Source organism: Phoxinus phoxinus (genome assembly GCF_949152265.1).
Source record: "Phoxinus phoxinus genome assembly, chromosome: 10".
Taxonomy (NCBI): domain Eukaryota; kingdom Metazoa; phylum Chordata; class Actinopteri; order Cypriniformes; family Leuciscidae; genus Phoxinus; species Phoxinus phoxinus.
Genome location: NC_136885.1, coordinates 17,292,327 through 17,309,237, shown reverse-complemented (window position 1 = coordinate 17,309,237; position 16,911 = coordinate 17,292,327). Strand labels below are relative to the sequence as shown.

General features: G+C 39.7%; 1 protein-coding gene across 2 annotated transcripts; it reads right to left on the bottom strand.

Annotated features, from left to right (window-relative positions):
• Positions 1-755: 755 nt before the first annotated feature.
• Positions 756-16,147, bottom strand: leng8 (leukocyte receptor cluster (LRC) member 8). Of its 2 annotated transcripts, XM_079624983.1 has the most exons (16): positions 15,785-16,084; positions 15,184-15,288; positions 14,677-14,815; positions 11,288-11,434; positions 9,953-10,027; positions 9,425-9,845; positions 9,161-9,338; positions 8,790-8,960; positions 7,321-7,539; positions 5,956-6,114; positions 5,557-5,851; positions 5,251-5,352; positions 5,100-5,168; positions 4,891-5,020; positions 4,588-4,795; positions 756-4,489 (listed from the first exon to the last, which is right to left on the bottom strand). In XM_079624983.1, exons 2-16 carry the CDS (start codon positions 15,198-15,200, stop codon positions 4,327-4,329), a joined length of 2,493 nt encoding a protein of 830 aa, XP_079481109.1. In that variant the 5' UTR covers positions 15,201-15,288; positions 15,785-16,084; the 3' UTR covers positions 756-4,326. The 2 variants fall into 2 exon arrangements, with proteins under 2 accessions (XP_079481109.1, XP_079481108.1); XM_079624982.1 differs by lacking the exon at positions 15,184-15,288 and having other exon boundaries at positions 15,785-16,147.
• Between the last annotated feature and the right edge of the window lie 764 nt (positions 16,148-16,911).

Below are 16,911 nucleotides of genomic sequence, written 5' to 3'. Positions count from 1 at the left end.
GTGGAAACTTTGGTACCTTTTTTCAGATTATTTTAAGCTCAAAAGAACCACATTTATTTGAAACAGAAATTTTCCACAACAGAAGTACTTACTATTTGATCAATTTAATTCTGCAAGGATACATTCAAGTATTAAATAAAAATAAAAAATAAATTGCTGACCCTGACCTGTTTTAATATAGAGTACCAGCATTGTATAAATCATACATCAAACTTCAAGTAAAACAAAATAAAGCAAAGCAGGAAGGAGATATGGGAACCTCTGTAACTTCATATTTAGAAGACAATTCTAAGTTTCCACTATACTGAATCACAATCTGTACATCAGATTTTTTTATTTTCTTTATTTTTTCTCACAAGATAAAGTATGTACATATTGTACAGATCAGCATCTACAAATGGCAGTATTTTCTTTCAGGGCAGAGACATTAGGGCTTTGAGAGGTGGAGCTGTAAAAGAAGAAACAGACAAGCACAGTCCTGTCGAAATACTTACTGCCAAGCACTGACCAAATATAAACCAATCGCAACATTGCATTATAGTACACAATACAGAGGAAAGAGAAGGGAGACAGAAGAACATGCAGAAAGAATAACAGATGGCTGAAAAAAAAGATGAGACGAGGCAAAAAGTCAATGGATAAAGTTGAAAATGTAACAACACTTACAGAGGCAAATCTAAGTACAACAAACAATATGAACTAAAAGCAAAGATCTGATGCAGAGGAAAGAAGTTAAAGAAACTCGATGTTTTAAGAAGAGAACAGGCAACATCTGAAGAGAGGGATGAGACCGTTAGTAATACTGATGTGAAAATATTACACAACTACTACAACAGCAAGAGCTAAAAACATTTCATGAAAAAAAAAGGGGCATCAATTGAGATTAACATTGCTTTGGACAATCCGTAAATTATATTTATTATGGGCAGTCAATAACCATTATCATTAGAAACTTCAGCGAACTTTAAAGACCTGAGGACATTAACTAAGGATCTCTCGAACCTGTTGCTTGGATATCTAAAGTTTACATAAGGGTATAAAATGTCTAACTGTCTGTATGTCCAGGCATGTGCAGTATGCAATTCTACAGCTTAAATTAATCATCAGAAACATGTTCATCCCACAAACAAAACAAAATGTCAGTAAAGAACTGCAAAAGAAAAATATTAAAGAAAAACTAAATCAGTAAACACTTAAAATATAGTTAGGAGAAAAAAAGAAAAAGAAAAGCAAATGTTAAGAATAGACAAAAGACACACCTGAACATACAGCAGCAACTCTACCAAACACTATATGGAGCCAATCCTGAAATACAACCCATACATCATCTTTAGACTGACAAGGTGTTTGTCATTTTGTAGAAATTCTGACATTGGCATAAAAAGAAAAGAAAAGAAAAGACAATGCAAATTGAAAGCAAGCTCTCGTTAGAATGACAAATGCATCAGACACAATGAAGAATCAATTGGCTGATGTCTGGGTGTCTCAATAGCCATTTTCCAGTGTGCCTCTGGATTAGTTTTGCCCTCATCTTTTCATCCCTTGCTTTGCTCCGATTGTGCATGACTGCAAGAAGAGAGAGAATTTGGTAATAAAGGAGTGCATGAGGAGAGAGGAGAACAAGGGGTGGGAGGGGTTGAAGGTTGAGAGGGAGAGGAGAGCAAAGTCAGTGTGGCAACAAGTAGCAAATGATTCATTTACAATGTACAACCAAATACAAACATCCAAACAGAATGATGCCCTAGGTAGTCAAAATTAACTTAAAGAAAAGAAAAACATTAACCAAACTTCAATATACTGCAGTCTTCAGTACTAATTTAACCTCAGTCACATCAGTTAGGACACGTTACAATTTAAAGGATCAATATCTTTGGAAGAAAGAAAATCTAGACAACCTGCATATAATGTGTTAAAATTGTGCTTAAACCAAATATTTCTCTTGTTGTTGAATACTTTGGTGATTAATAAGTGACAATTATTACTGGTATGAACACAAAAAAAATCTGAATAAGGAAAAGAGGAAGAACCAAAGAGGAAGGAAGGCATTGAGTTAAAAAATGACAAAGAAATACAGGAAACAAACAACTGCCTGGGAACATTAAATAATTATCAACAAGGGAAATATTTGGCATCATATTGTCAATTCATGAATCCCTGACTCCTTCACAAGTGTGGATTGTAAGAGATTTACTTTATAACATGTCATCTTATTTGTGTCTAGGGGAGCGAGACATTTTATCATATTTTAATGGGAAACTTCACTTATTTGAACTAAACCTCTTATCAGTGTGCACATGCTTACCACCCATTAGATTTAAACTTTAAAAACTGCCAGCAAAATTACTGTATAAATCAAAATGACACTTACCATTGTACAAACAAAAATAAACTATAAACTATAATAAACCAAAGTACTATAAGAGAAAAATAAATTTCACTTTGCACATTATTTGCATGAAAACATATGTACATATTTTACAGACGAGATGTTAGGGATGCTTTCTGCTCACATATTTCAGACTCAAGCCTTATCATGCTGGATGAATGTTAATCACATTTAATAAATCTGATTACTTCAACAGCAAAAAATGATAAAAAGCTCCTCTCATTTGCAGCGAAAGTGATGTTTGGGTTACGACTCCAATGAAATCATTTTAAAGCAGTCCATTAGAGATCAAGGAGCATTAGATGAACTTTGTAAAACTGAATTGGTACAACTTTTTTTTTTTTACTAGAACGCATTCATGTTTCAATCGGCTAGATGAAGACCATGATGCCATACGAATCTCTGAGATTTACAACTGCACCACAGTAATATCCATGTAAAATGAGCAGATATTAGATTTTTTTGTACAGATCTTTTGATGCCAATCTTGCAGATAAAGGGTGCAACAGGGTTCAGTATTAGGCCCGTTTCAAAATGAGATATGACAAATTCACAACCTGCCAGCAGGGTTACAAGACATCAAGCCAACACCTCAACCCAAGCAGAATGACGATCCACCACGCTTTTTCAAAACATCAAGTCCTTACCAGCCATTATCAGTAGATGTGGCCGAAGCTTAAGGAGCCATACAAACCCATGTGCAGCCAAACCCCAGCAGGACAGTGGATGCCCTTGCAGGAATGAGGTGGCCAGTGGAGAGAAGACAGGATACAACCGCCATCTTGCTGTGAGAGAAAACTGATCTTGCTTTTCCTTCTGAATGAATGAACTTGGTCAGGCTTACTGCGTGTTGTGGGGCGTAGAGACCTTCTATGCTGGGTGGTGCTTGAGGGGACTTGGCTCTTCAGCGGATGGTGGTCAAACTTAGTGGTGAATGAATCCCCTAGGTGGACCTGGATGACTTTAAAACGGTTGGCCCTATTCCGATCACAGCAGGGGTGGAAGTAAAAGATTTTGAGTCACTGAGCTGTGATTCCTGGGTGTCGAGGAACGATTAGGATAGCATCTATGACTAGAGAGGCCCCGTTTCTTGAGTGTGGAAGAGGAAACTGTGTGGGAAGTCGGGGCAGAACTGGTGAAGGGATGAAAATACGGCCTAATCTGCATTTCTGAAGGTGATCTTGTTATAACTCAGTCCAAATATAATAGGCTAGAGTATTCGGATCCTAGAGGTGAAGTGAGGAAGGAGATCGAATGGAGTGCCTCCACCACTGACTTACTGAAGACATCTCAGGCAAAGAGAAAGATAGGGCATACAAACCATCCTCTTCTTGCTTGAAGTATTGCACTTGGCTTTAAAGTCCATTAAAGATGACAAAAAGCTTGGAGAAGGATCCGTTGCCTTCACACTGACTTGAGCTGTTATGCTGTTGGTGGGAGCTGGCTCGCGTTATATTCAGCATTAACTGTGATGATATCAGGTCTTGAGCTTTGTGGCTGTTTGCTTGAGAGGAAAGAAACATGAGAACACACAACACTGTTAGCTTGAAAATGCTTTTTGAGCTCTATGACGTGGGACCTGACATGACCTGCTGACCTGACCCCATTAGATCTTTGCCCTGTGTTTTATTTTTCTATTGGTGTAAGGGATAATTTGCAAGTATTTGGTTGCCTGATACTTCACTAAATGGGCTGTGTGAATAGGCTATACTGGGTCTTGAAATGGCACCTAAGTGTCTGTATATGGATGTCAACTGTCCATCTGTCAGAATGTCCATCACTCTACAAGAGTTAAAAAAAATCTGAGATATATCTCATATATATGATCAGCTCTAGACTCTGAATGTGTGTCTATTATGCAGATATCTGGTCCCTTATCTACAGTCCTTATAAGCTCTATAAGTGTAAATCCTCTGGTCACCCCAACCCTTTCCCCCAAACTACGAGGTTGTAAGACAGGCTGAGCTGACTTTACAGTCTATTTTGCTTGGGTCAGAGGGGGTGAATGTAACCCCAAGCCCTGTTAGAAATGCTAAACATGAGTCTAAATCTGGGAAGGCCAAGCTGGACTGCACATACTCCACCGGCACAAAGGGCCTGAACCTGCAGCAGAGAAGGGAAAACAAGACAGAAAACTTTAGACTTAAAGTCATAATCAATAGCATAATTTTTTAATCAACCTCCCTGGCATCTGTACTCACGTTTTAAAAATGGCCCTTAGTGCTAGATTTCTTTCACGCTCCACAAACTTGTCTATTAGATAAGCAGCCATACGTGGAGCTTTCCGATAGAGTTTGAAGAACCGGTGGAAGTTTCCAAGAGCCCAAGCAGTACGGAGCTCAAGAGCATGAGCTACACATGGATCAGCACGGAGCTCAGGGGTCAGGTACACAAGCTCGGTGGTCAAGTCTATGATAAACGTAGCAAGGACAATAAAAATCTGAGTGCAAAATAGTGAGATTAAAACATTAAACTAGAGATTAAACAGAAAAGGCAATTTATACCTCCAGAGTTCTTAGTAAAGATGAAGTAGATAATTCTGTAGGAAGTGAATTCTCCAATGTTGTCCGATGGGCAGTCTTTATACAGCGCCTTCAGCTGGGTCTGGCACTGGTTGAACTCCTCATGGTCACCCTGATAACAGTCGAAATTAGCGTTTAGGCCAAAAAGAATAAAAGTGCCTTTTAATCAGAGCTGACTTTACATCACATACCTTTTCCAGAGCGATGCGAGCATGAGTCTCATATACCTCCACGGTGAAGTCCGTACGCACACCTTGAACCTGAATGACACAAGATTTCAAGATAAGACACTACATGAGAAAATCACAAGGCAGGTAATTTGTACTAGTAAGCGTGACTCACAGTGAGATCTTGTCGTATTGACTTCATTTGTTCACATGCATACACATAATCCTGATTGGTTTTCCAATGAGCTTTCACCGCAATCAGCGACTTTCGCAACACCTGAAACAAGAAAATATTAAAAACAAATCAATTCAATCAATTCAATGAAAAATCAATCAATTCAATGAAACTGCTTAATTTACCAACTACAGACCACTTTTGAGTACAACCCATGAATAAGACACACAGAATCCAGTGTTAACCTAAGAACTATAACCATTAAACAGATCCCTAAAGAAAAGCAACACTTTGAGAAACACTCACAGGTACAGGTCTGACGGTTGCAGGGTCAGGAGCACATGTGAGGCGCAGGTAGATTTTGGTGATGTCCTGACAGGTGCCGACTATGGGGCATTCATCCCAACTCAGCCCCTCCTGGGTGCCATTGGGGAGGTCAAAAACATTGATGTTTAACACCAGGGGCTCAGTGCGTAATTTAGTGTGAAAGCGTGCTGCACGGCTCTGCTTCTTTGCTTCACGATTCGGGTCGTGAAAGTCAAGGCCTGCGTTACCACCTTTCCGCTTTTTACCAATTCCACTCGTTAGGTCTTCCATGTTCCTGATATAAGTCAGAGGAGAAGGTGATGAGGCTACTAGTAATTCCTTACAGTTAAAAACTTGTTAATGGCGTTCAATTTTGGTGTACAAACAATGATATCTCACCTCCGCCCTCTGTTTGCTTTGCCTCTTCCTCTGCCTCCCACACCTCCTCTGCCTCGCTCCCTTTCTGCCCCGCGGCCTCGGCCACCTTTTTGTTGCCGCCGGGACAATGGGAGGCGAGGATCACTTGACATGCTGCTATCTGATTGGGAGCCAGAATCACTGCAGAAGGAAGAAAGTCACCATTCAGATTCTGCTGATCTCTAATTTCTATCATACTTCAAGGGATGATTTAAAGTAGGGCTGTCACTAATGATTATTTTGGTAATCAAGTAATTAGTTGATTATTTTAAAACTTTATCGACTAAAATAACTAGCAGACAGCCATACGCATCGATTTACGCAAAAAGCGCAACCCTTGAACTTGACACACAACGTAATGACAAACGCGGTTGCCCAGCCCTGTTTGTTTGAACCACGAGAGGTGTCAATTGTCGTCATTACGTTGGGTGTAATTTTTTTGCGTGAAATATCCCTTTAATCATTTATACTTGGCTACTTCTTTACGATAGAAATGCTACAGCAAGAGTTTAAACTTTTATTTTGAAATCACAATGAACAACAATTCACATATTTAGAAACATACTGATGTATTCTCCTGTGTTGGTGTAGTTTATAAATGATTTACGTTAATAATCTGGTGAAATGTCCCACGTTGCATTCCCAGATGAACGCTATAAGCAACCCAAACTCACAGCATATGCAGAGATGGAGTTTGTTAACAGAGCTCCAATCATGTAAATGAAGACAGCACAACACTTCACTAAGAAACCAAGCACGTCAAGACTTTATGTAACCTGCACGCATGTAAATAAAGCGTTGCGTTTTACTCTGAAACCTGCAGCACATATACTTATACAATTGAATCGCAGACTTTTTAATTTGACAATAGCACTATGCTATATTATGAATTTTAAATGGTTTGAAATGTATCATGCTGCCTTATAAAATGGTATAATACTGCAGTTAATGAATCCTCGTCCTTGTCTCGTTCCGGTATTTCGCCGGTTAATCGTCACAGGTAAACTGTAATCTAAATTAATCGGGGAATCGTGACAGCCCTAAATTTAAGTGTTAAGGTCCTTGCACACTGAGTCTGAAATTTTTGCACGTTTAAAACTAAATACAACCTCACGTTTTGTCAATCACGCTTACACACTGCCTCCGAAACTTTCTTCTGTAACAAAACAATTTCAGATCAGGTTCGATTTTCTGCATTTTCGCATCTGTAGCAAGCATTATGAATGGTGTTTAGACAATTCAGAGCCACCGAATGACGAATACGAAAAAGCGCATTTGAAAATTTTGGACTCAGTGTGCAAGGACCTTTAGTATTAGATTAAGTAACTTTGAAACCCTGCGCATTACCTGCGGTGATGTCTACTCCTGTCCCTCTGTCGATTGTGAGGGGATGGGGATCGTGATGAGGAGTGAGACGAGCTGGAGGAGGGGCTTCTTTGAGAAAAGACATTCCTGTAGTTACCCAGTCTGGCCCCTGCCCTGCCACGGGTGGCTCCACCTCTCCCAATAGCATTCTCCTGAGAGCGTTGAGGAACCACCTCCCAGCGAGACTGCTTTGGCTTCAGGCTGATCAAAAAAAGCGGTTGTTTAGTGCCAATTTATTTTATTTTATTATTATACACCAGGTGAATAACAAAAGTTATATTTAACAAAAAAACAAGACAAGTCTCAACTAATACTAAATATGAAATTTCTAAAATACATTTTGGGTGATCATTTAAAGCTGCAGTCCGCAGTTTTTCCTCTGTTCGAAATCTGCAATTGCAGTTATTCGCGGAATTGTTGGAGTTGTGCCTCGGCATGCCACAGCACGGATGAATCCAATGTTTTGAGGAGAACGTACGCCGGTGTAGATACTGTCATTCGGAATCACAGATTCCACTTTTTGGAAGTAGGACCAACATAATTTTAACCCAAAAATTGAATCTGAACAAGTAAGTAACATCCACTGTTCTGACCAACTAAGGGAAAAAAAATCCTTGCAGTAAACCACGCTGATTAAATCTAACGATCGCTTATCATATCACGTAAAACCGTGCAAATTATACTTTGTTCTCAAATTGTTATGTTAACAACATCAGCATTGTGTGACTACATTTGATGCCCTTCAGATATTTCTCCTTGTTTTCGCATTGAGCCGGTTGCAGTCTCTTTTTTTTCTGTAGCCACTCCGAAGTCTTTAGCATTTTACATCGGGTGAATCTCCAGTTGTCCACTGGTGATTGTTGTTTGAACCTTTCTGGATCTGCCATCAAATTGATAAGTTTAATTTTATCAAATGCTGTGAGAAAAGGCTATAAATTTCCACCTCCAACATCCTCACACGCAATATAGCCTACTAGCCGAGACTCCTTTATGTGTACAGATGTGACGTAATGACGCAAAGACATGCTTGAATTTCCAGCGGAAATGCACCAGTACCACTGTAATTAAAAACATTATTACAAGCTTACCGTTTTGATTGGAAACTGCACAATATGTACTTGCTCAAATTTATTTTGGATAATTTTTAACCCAAAAAAGCTACGGACTGCAGCTTTAAAAACATCAGTTAAACATATCTGCAAAAAAATGTTGTCTATTCACATTAAAAACAGTCCGGTCCAAGTGTAAATCTTAAATGACCAAAACGGCACCTAATAAAAAAAATCATCATACCTAGATTTGAAATTACTGAAGAAATCTTTTAATACTAGGATTTATTTCATATGTTTAGTGCCAATAGTGAAGTAGTTTGAAAAGACACTGAAAAGAGATCTGAACAAGCCACCTTATAGAACGAGGAATGCTGAACTGAACAAAAAGATGCAACTCACTCTGGCAGTGGTTCTCTGGTCCAATCGATGGTATAAGCTGAGCCATCCTGTAGTCTGGACTGCAGAAGGTCTTTCAGTACTTTTTCTGTACGATCCTTATCCTCTTCAGATTCACAGGCTGTGAAGCAACGCTGTACATACTCTTTCATAGCCTGTGGCCAGTCCTGAGGCCTTTAAGAATCATCCCAAAAAAAAGTTGTTGTTTTCATTGATGTCTTGCATTACATTAATATTACTGAGCTTATATGGGGGATAAAATGCATTAAAATTAGCACAGCTCTAATGAGCTGTTTAATCTAGAAAATGCGGTCAGTTGCAGCTGAGACAAGCATATTCCAACCAGCCTTTTAAATATTAGCCATTATGCTTACCGAGTTTGGGAACATCCAGCTGAAGTTGTACAAGTTCCCACAACAGACCCAGGAGATTGGTTTGACACATTAAGGGATCCCAAACCAGGGGCCTGCTCAGTTGAAGGAAAGTTTTGACTGGACATGACGTAAGGGCGCTTTTGTATGTTAAATTTTACAGCACCTGTTCCAGGAGCCTCTGTTGAAGAAGAAGAAGAAAAAAACATTAGGAGGATATACTTAAAATGACATGTTTATCACACATAAGCTAACAGAGACACATACGTTTCATGCGCTGCCACAGTTGCTGTCCAACTTTGTTCATATTGCTAATGTTAGGCTTCTTAGAATCCCCCATGCCTGCACCTCCATATGGGCCTTGTCCTGGAGCCTGCTGCTGAGGGGGCTGATATGCAGGTGCTGGGTAACCCTGGTACCCTGGCCGAATCTGCCCAGGATTGTAGCCCCGCATCATGGGGTTGGAATCCGTAGGGCTGTATGGCAGGGTACCATTGGGGCTGTAGGGGTTCTGGGATGGTGGAAGAGGGTACTGGGCATTGGGTGGAGGAGGTATGGGGGGTGGAGGAGGGGGTGGGGGCTGGTCAGTGGATGTAGGACTCTGGGGGGGAGGTTGAGGGGTTGCAGGAGGAGGGGGCTGGGAGGGATAGCTGGAGGACTGATCATCTGCCATAGGCATGGCAGGGGTCTGAAAGAGAGAGAGGGAAAATGAACGAATTACTTAAAACTTACACAACTAGTTGATCTACATTTGGCCAGCAGAAGCTCACGCTGATGATATATAAAAGTCTATACCTGTCCAGTGGGCGTAGTAGGTGTCTGGTAGCCCCCTGGAACACCATACTGTCCTGGAGGATAGGATCCTCCATACTGGAGGAGTGAAAAAAGAATAATATTGGAAACTGCACAAAAAGGAACAGCTGTAATGGTTTAAAGTTGGGCAAAGTGGCAGGTTTATTATAGTTTAAGTGCTTCTATTATGTTTTTTCGAATATTACTTGTCATCATGCAGTGTGTAATATAGCTGTCTGTGAATGTAAACGGTCTACAAATGTCTAAAGTCAAAAGTGAACGATAAATTAAGGGTGCTTTCACATCTGTAGTTCGGTTCATTTGGTCCGGACCAAGGGAGAAAAATTATACTTTGTAGCATTTTTCAGGCGTTTTGGTTCCTTTTCACACCACACTGATTTCTCTGGTCCGAATCAGTTTATGAAACGAACCAAAATGCAGTCACGTGACAACATCCACATCACTCGTTGGCCAGATGGGTCTTGAACGTATTTTCATAACTGCACTTTGATTGTCAGAATTAACATGCGGGAAAATTCCAACAGAACTGACGGAAGTAAACAAAGAGGAGGAAAATCCGGCAGACAACACACCGCTTTTTACTATGTAGAAACGATTTTGTGGGCTGATTGTATCCCTGGTCATAGTTTATTATATTAGTTTGTCTACACCACTTTAGGCAAACAATAACATTTGAGAATGAAGCGAGAATGCGGCTTGAAAATAATGTTTTATGCAATGCACGCAGCGAGTCACTTCAGGAGGAGGCAACGCGTGCATCAATGTTGCTAAACATTGACATAATGCACAGCGCGGCTGACTACGGCAGCTGGTTTAGTCCAAAAATGCGCAGTTATTTGGCAGTTGGGTCTGTTCGAGGTCGGATCACGTTCTCACCACAAACGAACCGCTCCAGAGTTCGTTTGAAAGCGTACCGAGACCACCTCTCCTAGGAGGTCTCGGTACGCTTGTTTGGTCCGCTTTTGGTGCGCACCCGAGTGCGATTGCTGCATTCTCACCTGCCCAAACGAACCGCACCAATTCGGAAAACGAACTCTAGTGCGATTCAACCGAACTAAACAAGGCAGGTGTGAAAGCACCCCAAGTTATTGTCTCCCAAAAGAAAATCGACTCCGAACCACCTAAACGAGTCATCAGGAATTCCAGTCTTACTCTTGTGACCCGCATACATAACGTGATAACATTTGCATAATGCCCGCCTATGGTCTTCATTGGCTGCCCGCGAACAACGTCTACTTTGACCCGCTCTTGGCGCAAATACAAATAGACTGTATACAGGTACATGCTGTAAGAATATGAAGGGGTGCATTTATTTACCGGAGGCATGGGGTAGTAGTAGTTATAGGGATATGGGTAACCAGCATACTGTTGTTGGTTCTGTTGATACCACTGCTGATAGTACTGCTGCTGCTGCTGCTGTTGCATTGTAGAAGAGTCTGTAACTGTCGGCTGATACTGTCCAACCTAACACATAATAGAAAACAGAACATAATCAACCACACAACAAAAAATGGGCATACACAGTTTATGCAACTATAAAAAAGGGAACATATATTAGAACTGTAACAATATGAAACCGAAATCGCGACACTCAGATCCACAAACCTCACGGTGTGTGAAAAGGCATAATCGGCAACACACCCCTTCCAACTCCCAGAGTAATCCTTCCCATCCAGATCCAATGCTACCACATCTTTAAATTACTATTAGTATTATTTGAAGTTAACATTATAAAATATGTAGACCTACACAACAAAACTAGTCGAGGATAAATTCTTTAATTTGACCTGTAACCGCCGCAAGCATCAGCTGCGCGTATTTTTTATGGCGTGCATGTTATTCAATGAGTGCATTTACACCAGGTGCAGCGCGAGAGCGTCAAGCAGGAGCGTCGTGTGAGCAGCAGCAAATCGTACTAAATAAACATGATTTCACACAAAAAGTGCCCAAAATAAACATATCTAGTGAGTTTTAACAAGAACTGGAGTAGGCAAACAAAAGAAAATGAAGACTTTCAAATATTTATAGGTTTACCTGTTGGTTTTGCAAATGTTATTTAAAGGAACCGTATGTAAGAAATATACTTCAATTAATCATAAAATGGCCCTGATATGTCAGTAGACATTAAGAAATCATGTTCATTTCAAATACTTATATCACTGACAACAGTAAAAGTGAAGTTGCAGCCCTCAACTGATGTTGATGTTGTCATGTTGTGTTTTGGCCTGATGCGCCACCCTCCACCTATCTACCAATCACAAAGTCAATAGTGTTTCGGCATCCGGGTTGCCAGCTCTGCTCTAGTCTGCTCTAACCTACCCTAACTCTATTTGGATAAAAAATGTCTAACGTTACGAAACCCTAAAAGACCTCGTTATGATTCCGAAATATGTTGTGACAAAGTCTGAAATAAAACAAGGATTGAAGCTCCTTGTAGCAGCCTACGTTCCTGCTGGATCCTGCAACCTATCTGGCAACCTCGAGTCAGGGGGCAGGGGGAGGGGATACACCGCTCTACAGAAATTTGAAAGTGATTGCAGTACCAGTTTTGGCCACAATCTTACATACAATTCCTTTAAAGAGGCTATATGCGTTTTTCTGAAATTTAAATTTGCGACTGACACCTGTGGCCAAAAAACAGAACTGCTCTTCCTTTCTGCTCGCTCGTACGTGCACACTTCACAAGTCATCTGCTGCAAGGAGGTCAGGTCAACATTATGTTTACAGAGGTAAGAACAGTCAAATACATATATTGTTTGAGATAAGTGTTCTGAGTGATCTGAAACATTTAACATGAACGCGCTTGACGTCACATCCGCAGACAGCGCGGGAAAAATCCGACCCGACAGAAAATAGGAAAAATAGGATACAGGCTTATACGTGCACCCACTGTGAGCAGACAAGGTGTCAGTATGCTCATCAGGAGATGTTGGAGTCTTAAATGGTAAAATAAAAAGGCTATTGTTTCGTTTATTTTGGGGAAAAAGTTCCATATAGCCCCTTTAATAAATAATTCAAAAGGTTAAAAAAAAATAGGTAAAAAATCGTGATACGAACCGAATCGTGGGTTTGGTGTATCGTTACAGCCCTAATATGGCGCTTTTCCATTACCAGTACCAGCTCAACTCGACTTGCTTTTCGCTCCGTTTTCCATTGCAGATAGTACCTCCACAATAGTACCTGGTCGTCAAAGCCACGCGACACACACCCACTACCCACACATAGGGCTGGGCGATAAAACGATAACGATAATTATCGCGATATAATTTTTCTCGATAAAACGATATCAAGAGCTCGATAAATGTTCGATAATGTTTTTGCGCCAAAAGCGGAACGAATCTCATCTGAACCGCGCGCGCCACACGGACCGTTTATCTGCTCGGCTCAAAGTCCAAACGGCAGCGCAGCGCGAGTTCACTAGAGCAGACGCGTTTACTCTGATCGGCCTTTGTCACGAGATCCAGTGAGAAGCGCTTTTATTCAGCGAGGAACACACGTCTCAGTGATTTAAACCAGTTTAAAGGCAGATGAAACAGCGCTGACGAACAGGAGAAACACTGTGCGCAACGATACAGTCAGAAGGCTTTTCCGTCGACACATTCCCATCATTTACCACGGATTTAACGTTACTGTAACGTTAGCCTAGTAATATTAACTGCACCATGAAATGTGGGATATGTATATATTGAATTGTATAATATTATTAATGTAGACAATGTAAGGACTAATGGAATATAATTACAGTTTTTAATAATGTATTTAGGCTACTGGTTTTCATAAATACCATAGAAACCATAAAGTTACATTTTATCTGTGGTTATGATCTAAATGCATGATGCTGGCTGACCAATGGTTAATTTTTATAAAACTAAAGAATATTAAATTTTACCAAATAAAAATAATGTTGTTACTTTTTTTTAACAGATGTTAGGCTACTGTTTTTGTTAATGAACATAAATTGTATTAAGTAAATCTGCATCCTAACTCAAGCTAATACTACTGAAATAAAGATATTTATTTTGTTAAGGAAAAATGTCAAATGTTTCAATGTTCTACCTCGGATTTGTGAAATGTTCCCCTGTTTGGCAAGTGTTTGTCATGATATGTTCTGACAATAAAGAGTAGTTTAAAAACACAACACTCTGGTTTCTACAGCTTTCACTTAGGAGTACAAATCTGTCTTTAAACTTGAAATAAATAAAGATTTGACATTTATCGATAATTATCGATATCGACTGATATAAAAAAAAATATCGTGATATTTTTTTGGGGCCATATCGCCCAGCCCTACCCACACACACAGGATAATGGAGGAAATCGAGTGTATGCTTTTTACATAATATTAGTAATGGGTATATCACACAATCTCTGGCCAAACTATTTAAAAATGTCAGGGTTATTCATGATACTCCGTCTGGCGCGTGCAATGATGACGCAGTGAATAGTGACGATTCTCTCTGACCAATCAGCAGTCTGCCGTGTTTCACGTCACATTTTAGTATCGCCTCAGCTCGCTCAGAACCTCGCCGAAGGTGATACGAAAAAAAGTATCTAGAAGCAGGTACCGGTACAACTTTTACACAGTCGAAAACCAAACAAAGGCGAGTCGAGGCGAGCTGGTACTGTGTAGTGGAAAAGCGCCATTATACAGCCCTATATATATATATATATATATATATATATATATATATTAAAAACACACTAACCTGTTGGGTGGTGCGATTGGTTGGTGAAGTCTTGGTTGAGTTTTGACTTTTAGTAATGGAGGCTAGAGCCTGTCGGGCTTTTTCCCATTCCGGGTTCTCATGGACTGGACCGTCTCCACCTGAATTACTACCATACGGCCTGTGAATGACAATGTATGTTCAACTTTAGGTTATACCATATCAGAAGGTTCCAATACATTTTTAGGCATCTACACAAGACTCTGACCCATGCAAAACATGGAAATCACATACAAATAAAAACTGACTGTAACAGCAACCAGTTCATAACATTATAATACACTTCAAATCTGCAATTCAGTCATGCACATTTTGTTAACAGTTATTATCCATACTACGCCTAGTTTACGTTATTAATGCCACAAAAGTGTGTGTTGATAAAAGCCATAAAGGTAAGACTACTATCTAGACTGGCTAGCCAGAAATGAGGCCTCTAATAGAGCAGCGCCATGACAGGTATGAAAGCGAGGCTGTGAGGGATAGACTTACCGTGTTTTCAAAGGCATCCGCTGTAAAAAGCTGTATAAAGCTCTTAGATCACCTACACTTTTCCACAGCTCAAACTGTCGGGAGTTTTTTTGTCAACTGAAATTTCTTGGAAAGATATTTTTGCAGTGTTTCGTCAACAGAACAATCCAAACACACAGGTTAAATGACAGTACAACAACCCACCGAAGAGATATACGTCTATCCCTCACAGCCTCGCTTTCATTCCCGTTAAAAATAAAAAATGGCGCTGATGTGAATAAAGTCGAAACACAGGCCAAACGTAAATTAGACAATTTCTAATCAAATTCTAATGTGGAGGAAATTTTCATATATCATTTAAACTAAAACTTTGAATGACATGTTCAACCATTAACTAAGTCGTAAGTGATTGTAAAACAATAGAATTTGCAATATAACGTACTAAGCGAAGCGGATATTAGGCTAACGTTACACCCATTTAACGTTAGCCTAACGTTACCTCTTAAGTTATATGTTTATTGATGTCTTTGCGGTTGAAAAAATCAACCGTTTAAGAGACAAAATGATGTGGCGAACGACATATATTATGATGATAATGATTTGTAATGTATATAAATCTTACCAATTCGATGTAGGGGCTTGCTGTGCCGACTTCGCCGCCATTTGGCCAGAGCTAACGAATTAGCAACTAGCTCGTCCGAAAATTCTATGCAATTATGAGAAAAGTACTAGTTCTAACGTTTGATATAGGTTGTCTTGTAGAAAATCGCGTACAAAAGCTGCTTAAAATTGGTTTACCGAAGACATTAACCAAACCAAGTTTCAGTTGATATTAGGAATATACTGGAGCCCATATCAACTAACATTACTTCGTTGAACTCGATGGTTGAATGTCAACACCTCTAACAAAATGGCTGGAGATGATGATGGTGACGCCGGAAATTCTGCCAGCTTCTCTCATTGGACGACAGAATGTTCTGCACATGACACAGAGAAGGCAAATATTGCCATTTCTAACATAATAAAACAATACAGAATAAATTGAAATTTAGATTTAATTCTGATCAGTCCGATATATATATATATATATATATAGTAAAATATTTTCCATATATCTTAGCAGCCCCAGGATTTATTCTATACAGTACAATACAGTGGTTCTCAACCGGTGGGCCTCAACATACTTCTGAGGGGATCTCAAGATGACTTAAACAAAAAAAAAGATTACATTTAAAACTTAAAAGCATTCAAATTGCTAAAACAACTATAAAAACAAGATATTTATTAGTATTTTGTTTTGTATCGAATATGCTTCGGGTGGGAGTGGGGCCTTTAAATGTTGTTGTAGAACAATGCACACTTCATGTATCACCCTGGATGTTCTTTGTGTGCATCACTTTCTGGGTCAGTCTGTAATGACTGTAGTGCCACTGCATGAAGCCAAACATTGCTCAGATACAAGTATTGTTGTATACTGTAGCATAGTTGTGTTCTAGCCTACTTTTGTCACTTTCTTTTCGCCAGGTTTGATGGTTGTAGTTAACTTATTATTTTGCTAAAAAGAGTTAATCGATTAGGAAGTTAATAACGAATGTCACTTTTGCTACCAGAATCACATGCTGGTTTTGCCTAGAAAAGGACACGTCAGACACGTAACACAGAAACACTGTGGGGCTCTCTTCATTGGCCTAATTATGCTTTATTTTGATTGGTTCCGCTGACCTAGGGGTACGCGTGAGCGATAGCTCC

Bases quoted from the DNA above. Each gene is read 5' to 3' on its own strand.
- leng8 (XM_079624982.1), bottom strand. From the start codon at position 15,825: ATGGCGGCGAAGTCGGCACAGCAAGCCCCTACATCGAATTG. The intron at 5,852-5,955 runs GTGAGATATCAT...GACTTATATCAG, and splicing joins AAAGCAAACAGAGGGCGGAG to GAACATGGAAGACCTAACGA. The intron at 5,353-5,556 runs GTGAGTGTTTCT...TTCTTGTTTCAG, and splicing joins CAACCGTCAGACCTGTACCT to GTGTTGCGAAAGTCGCTGAT.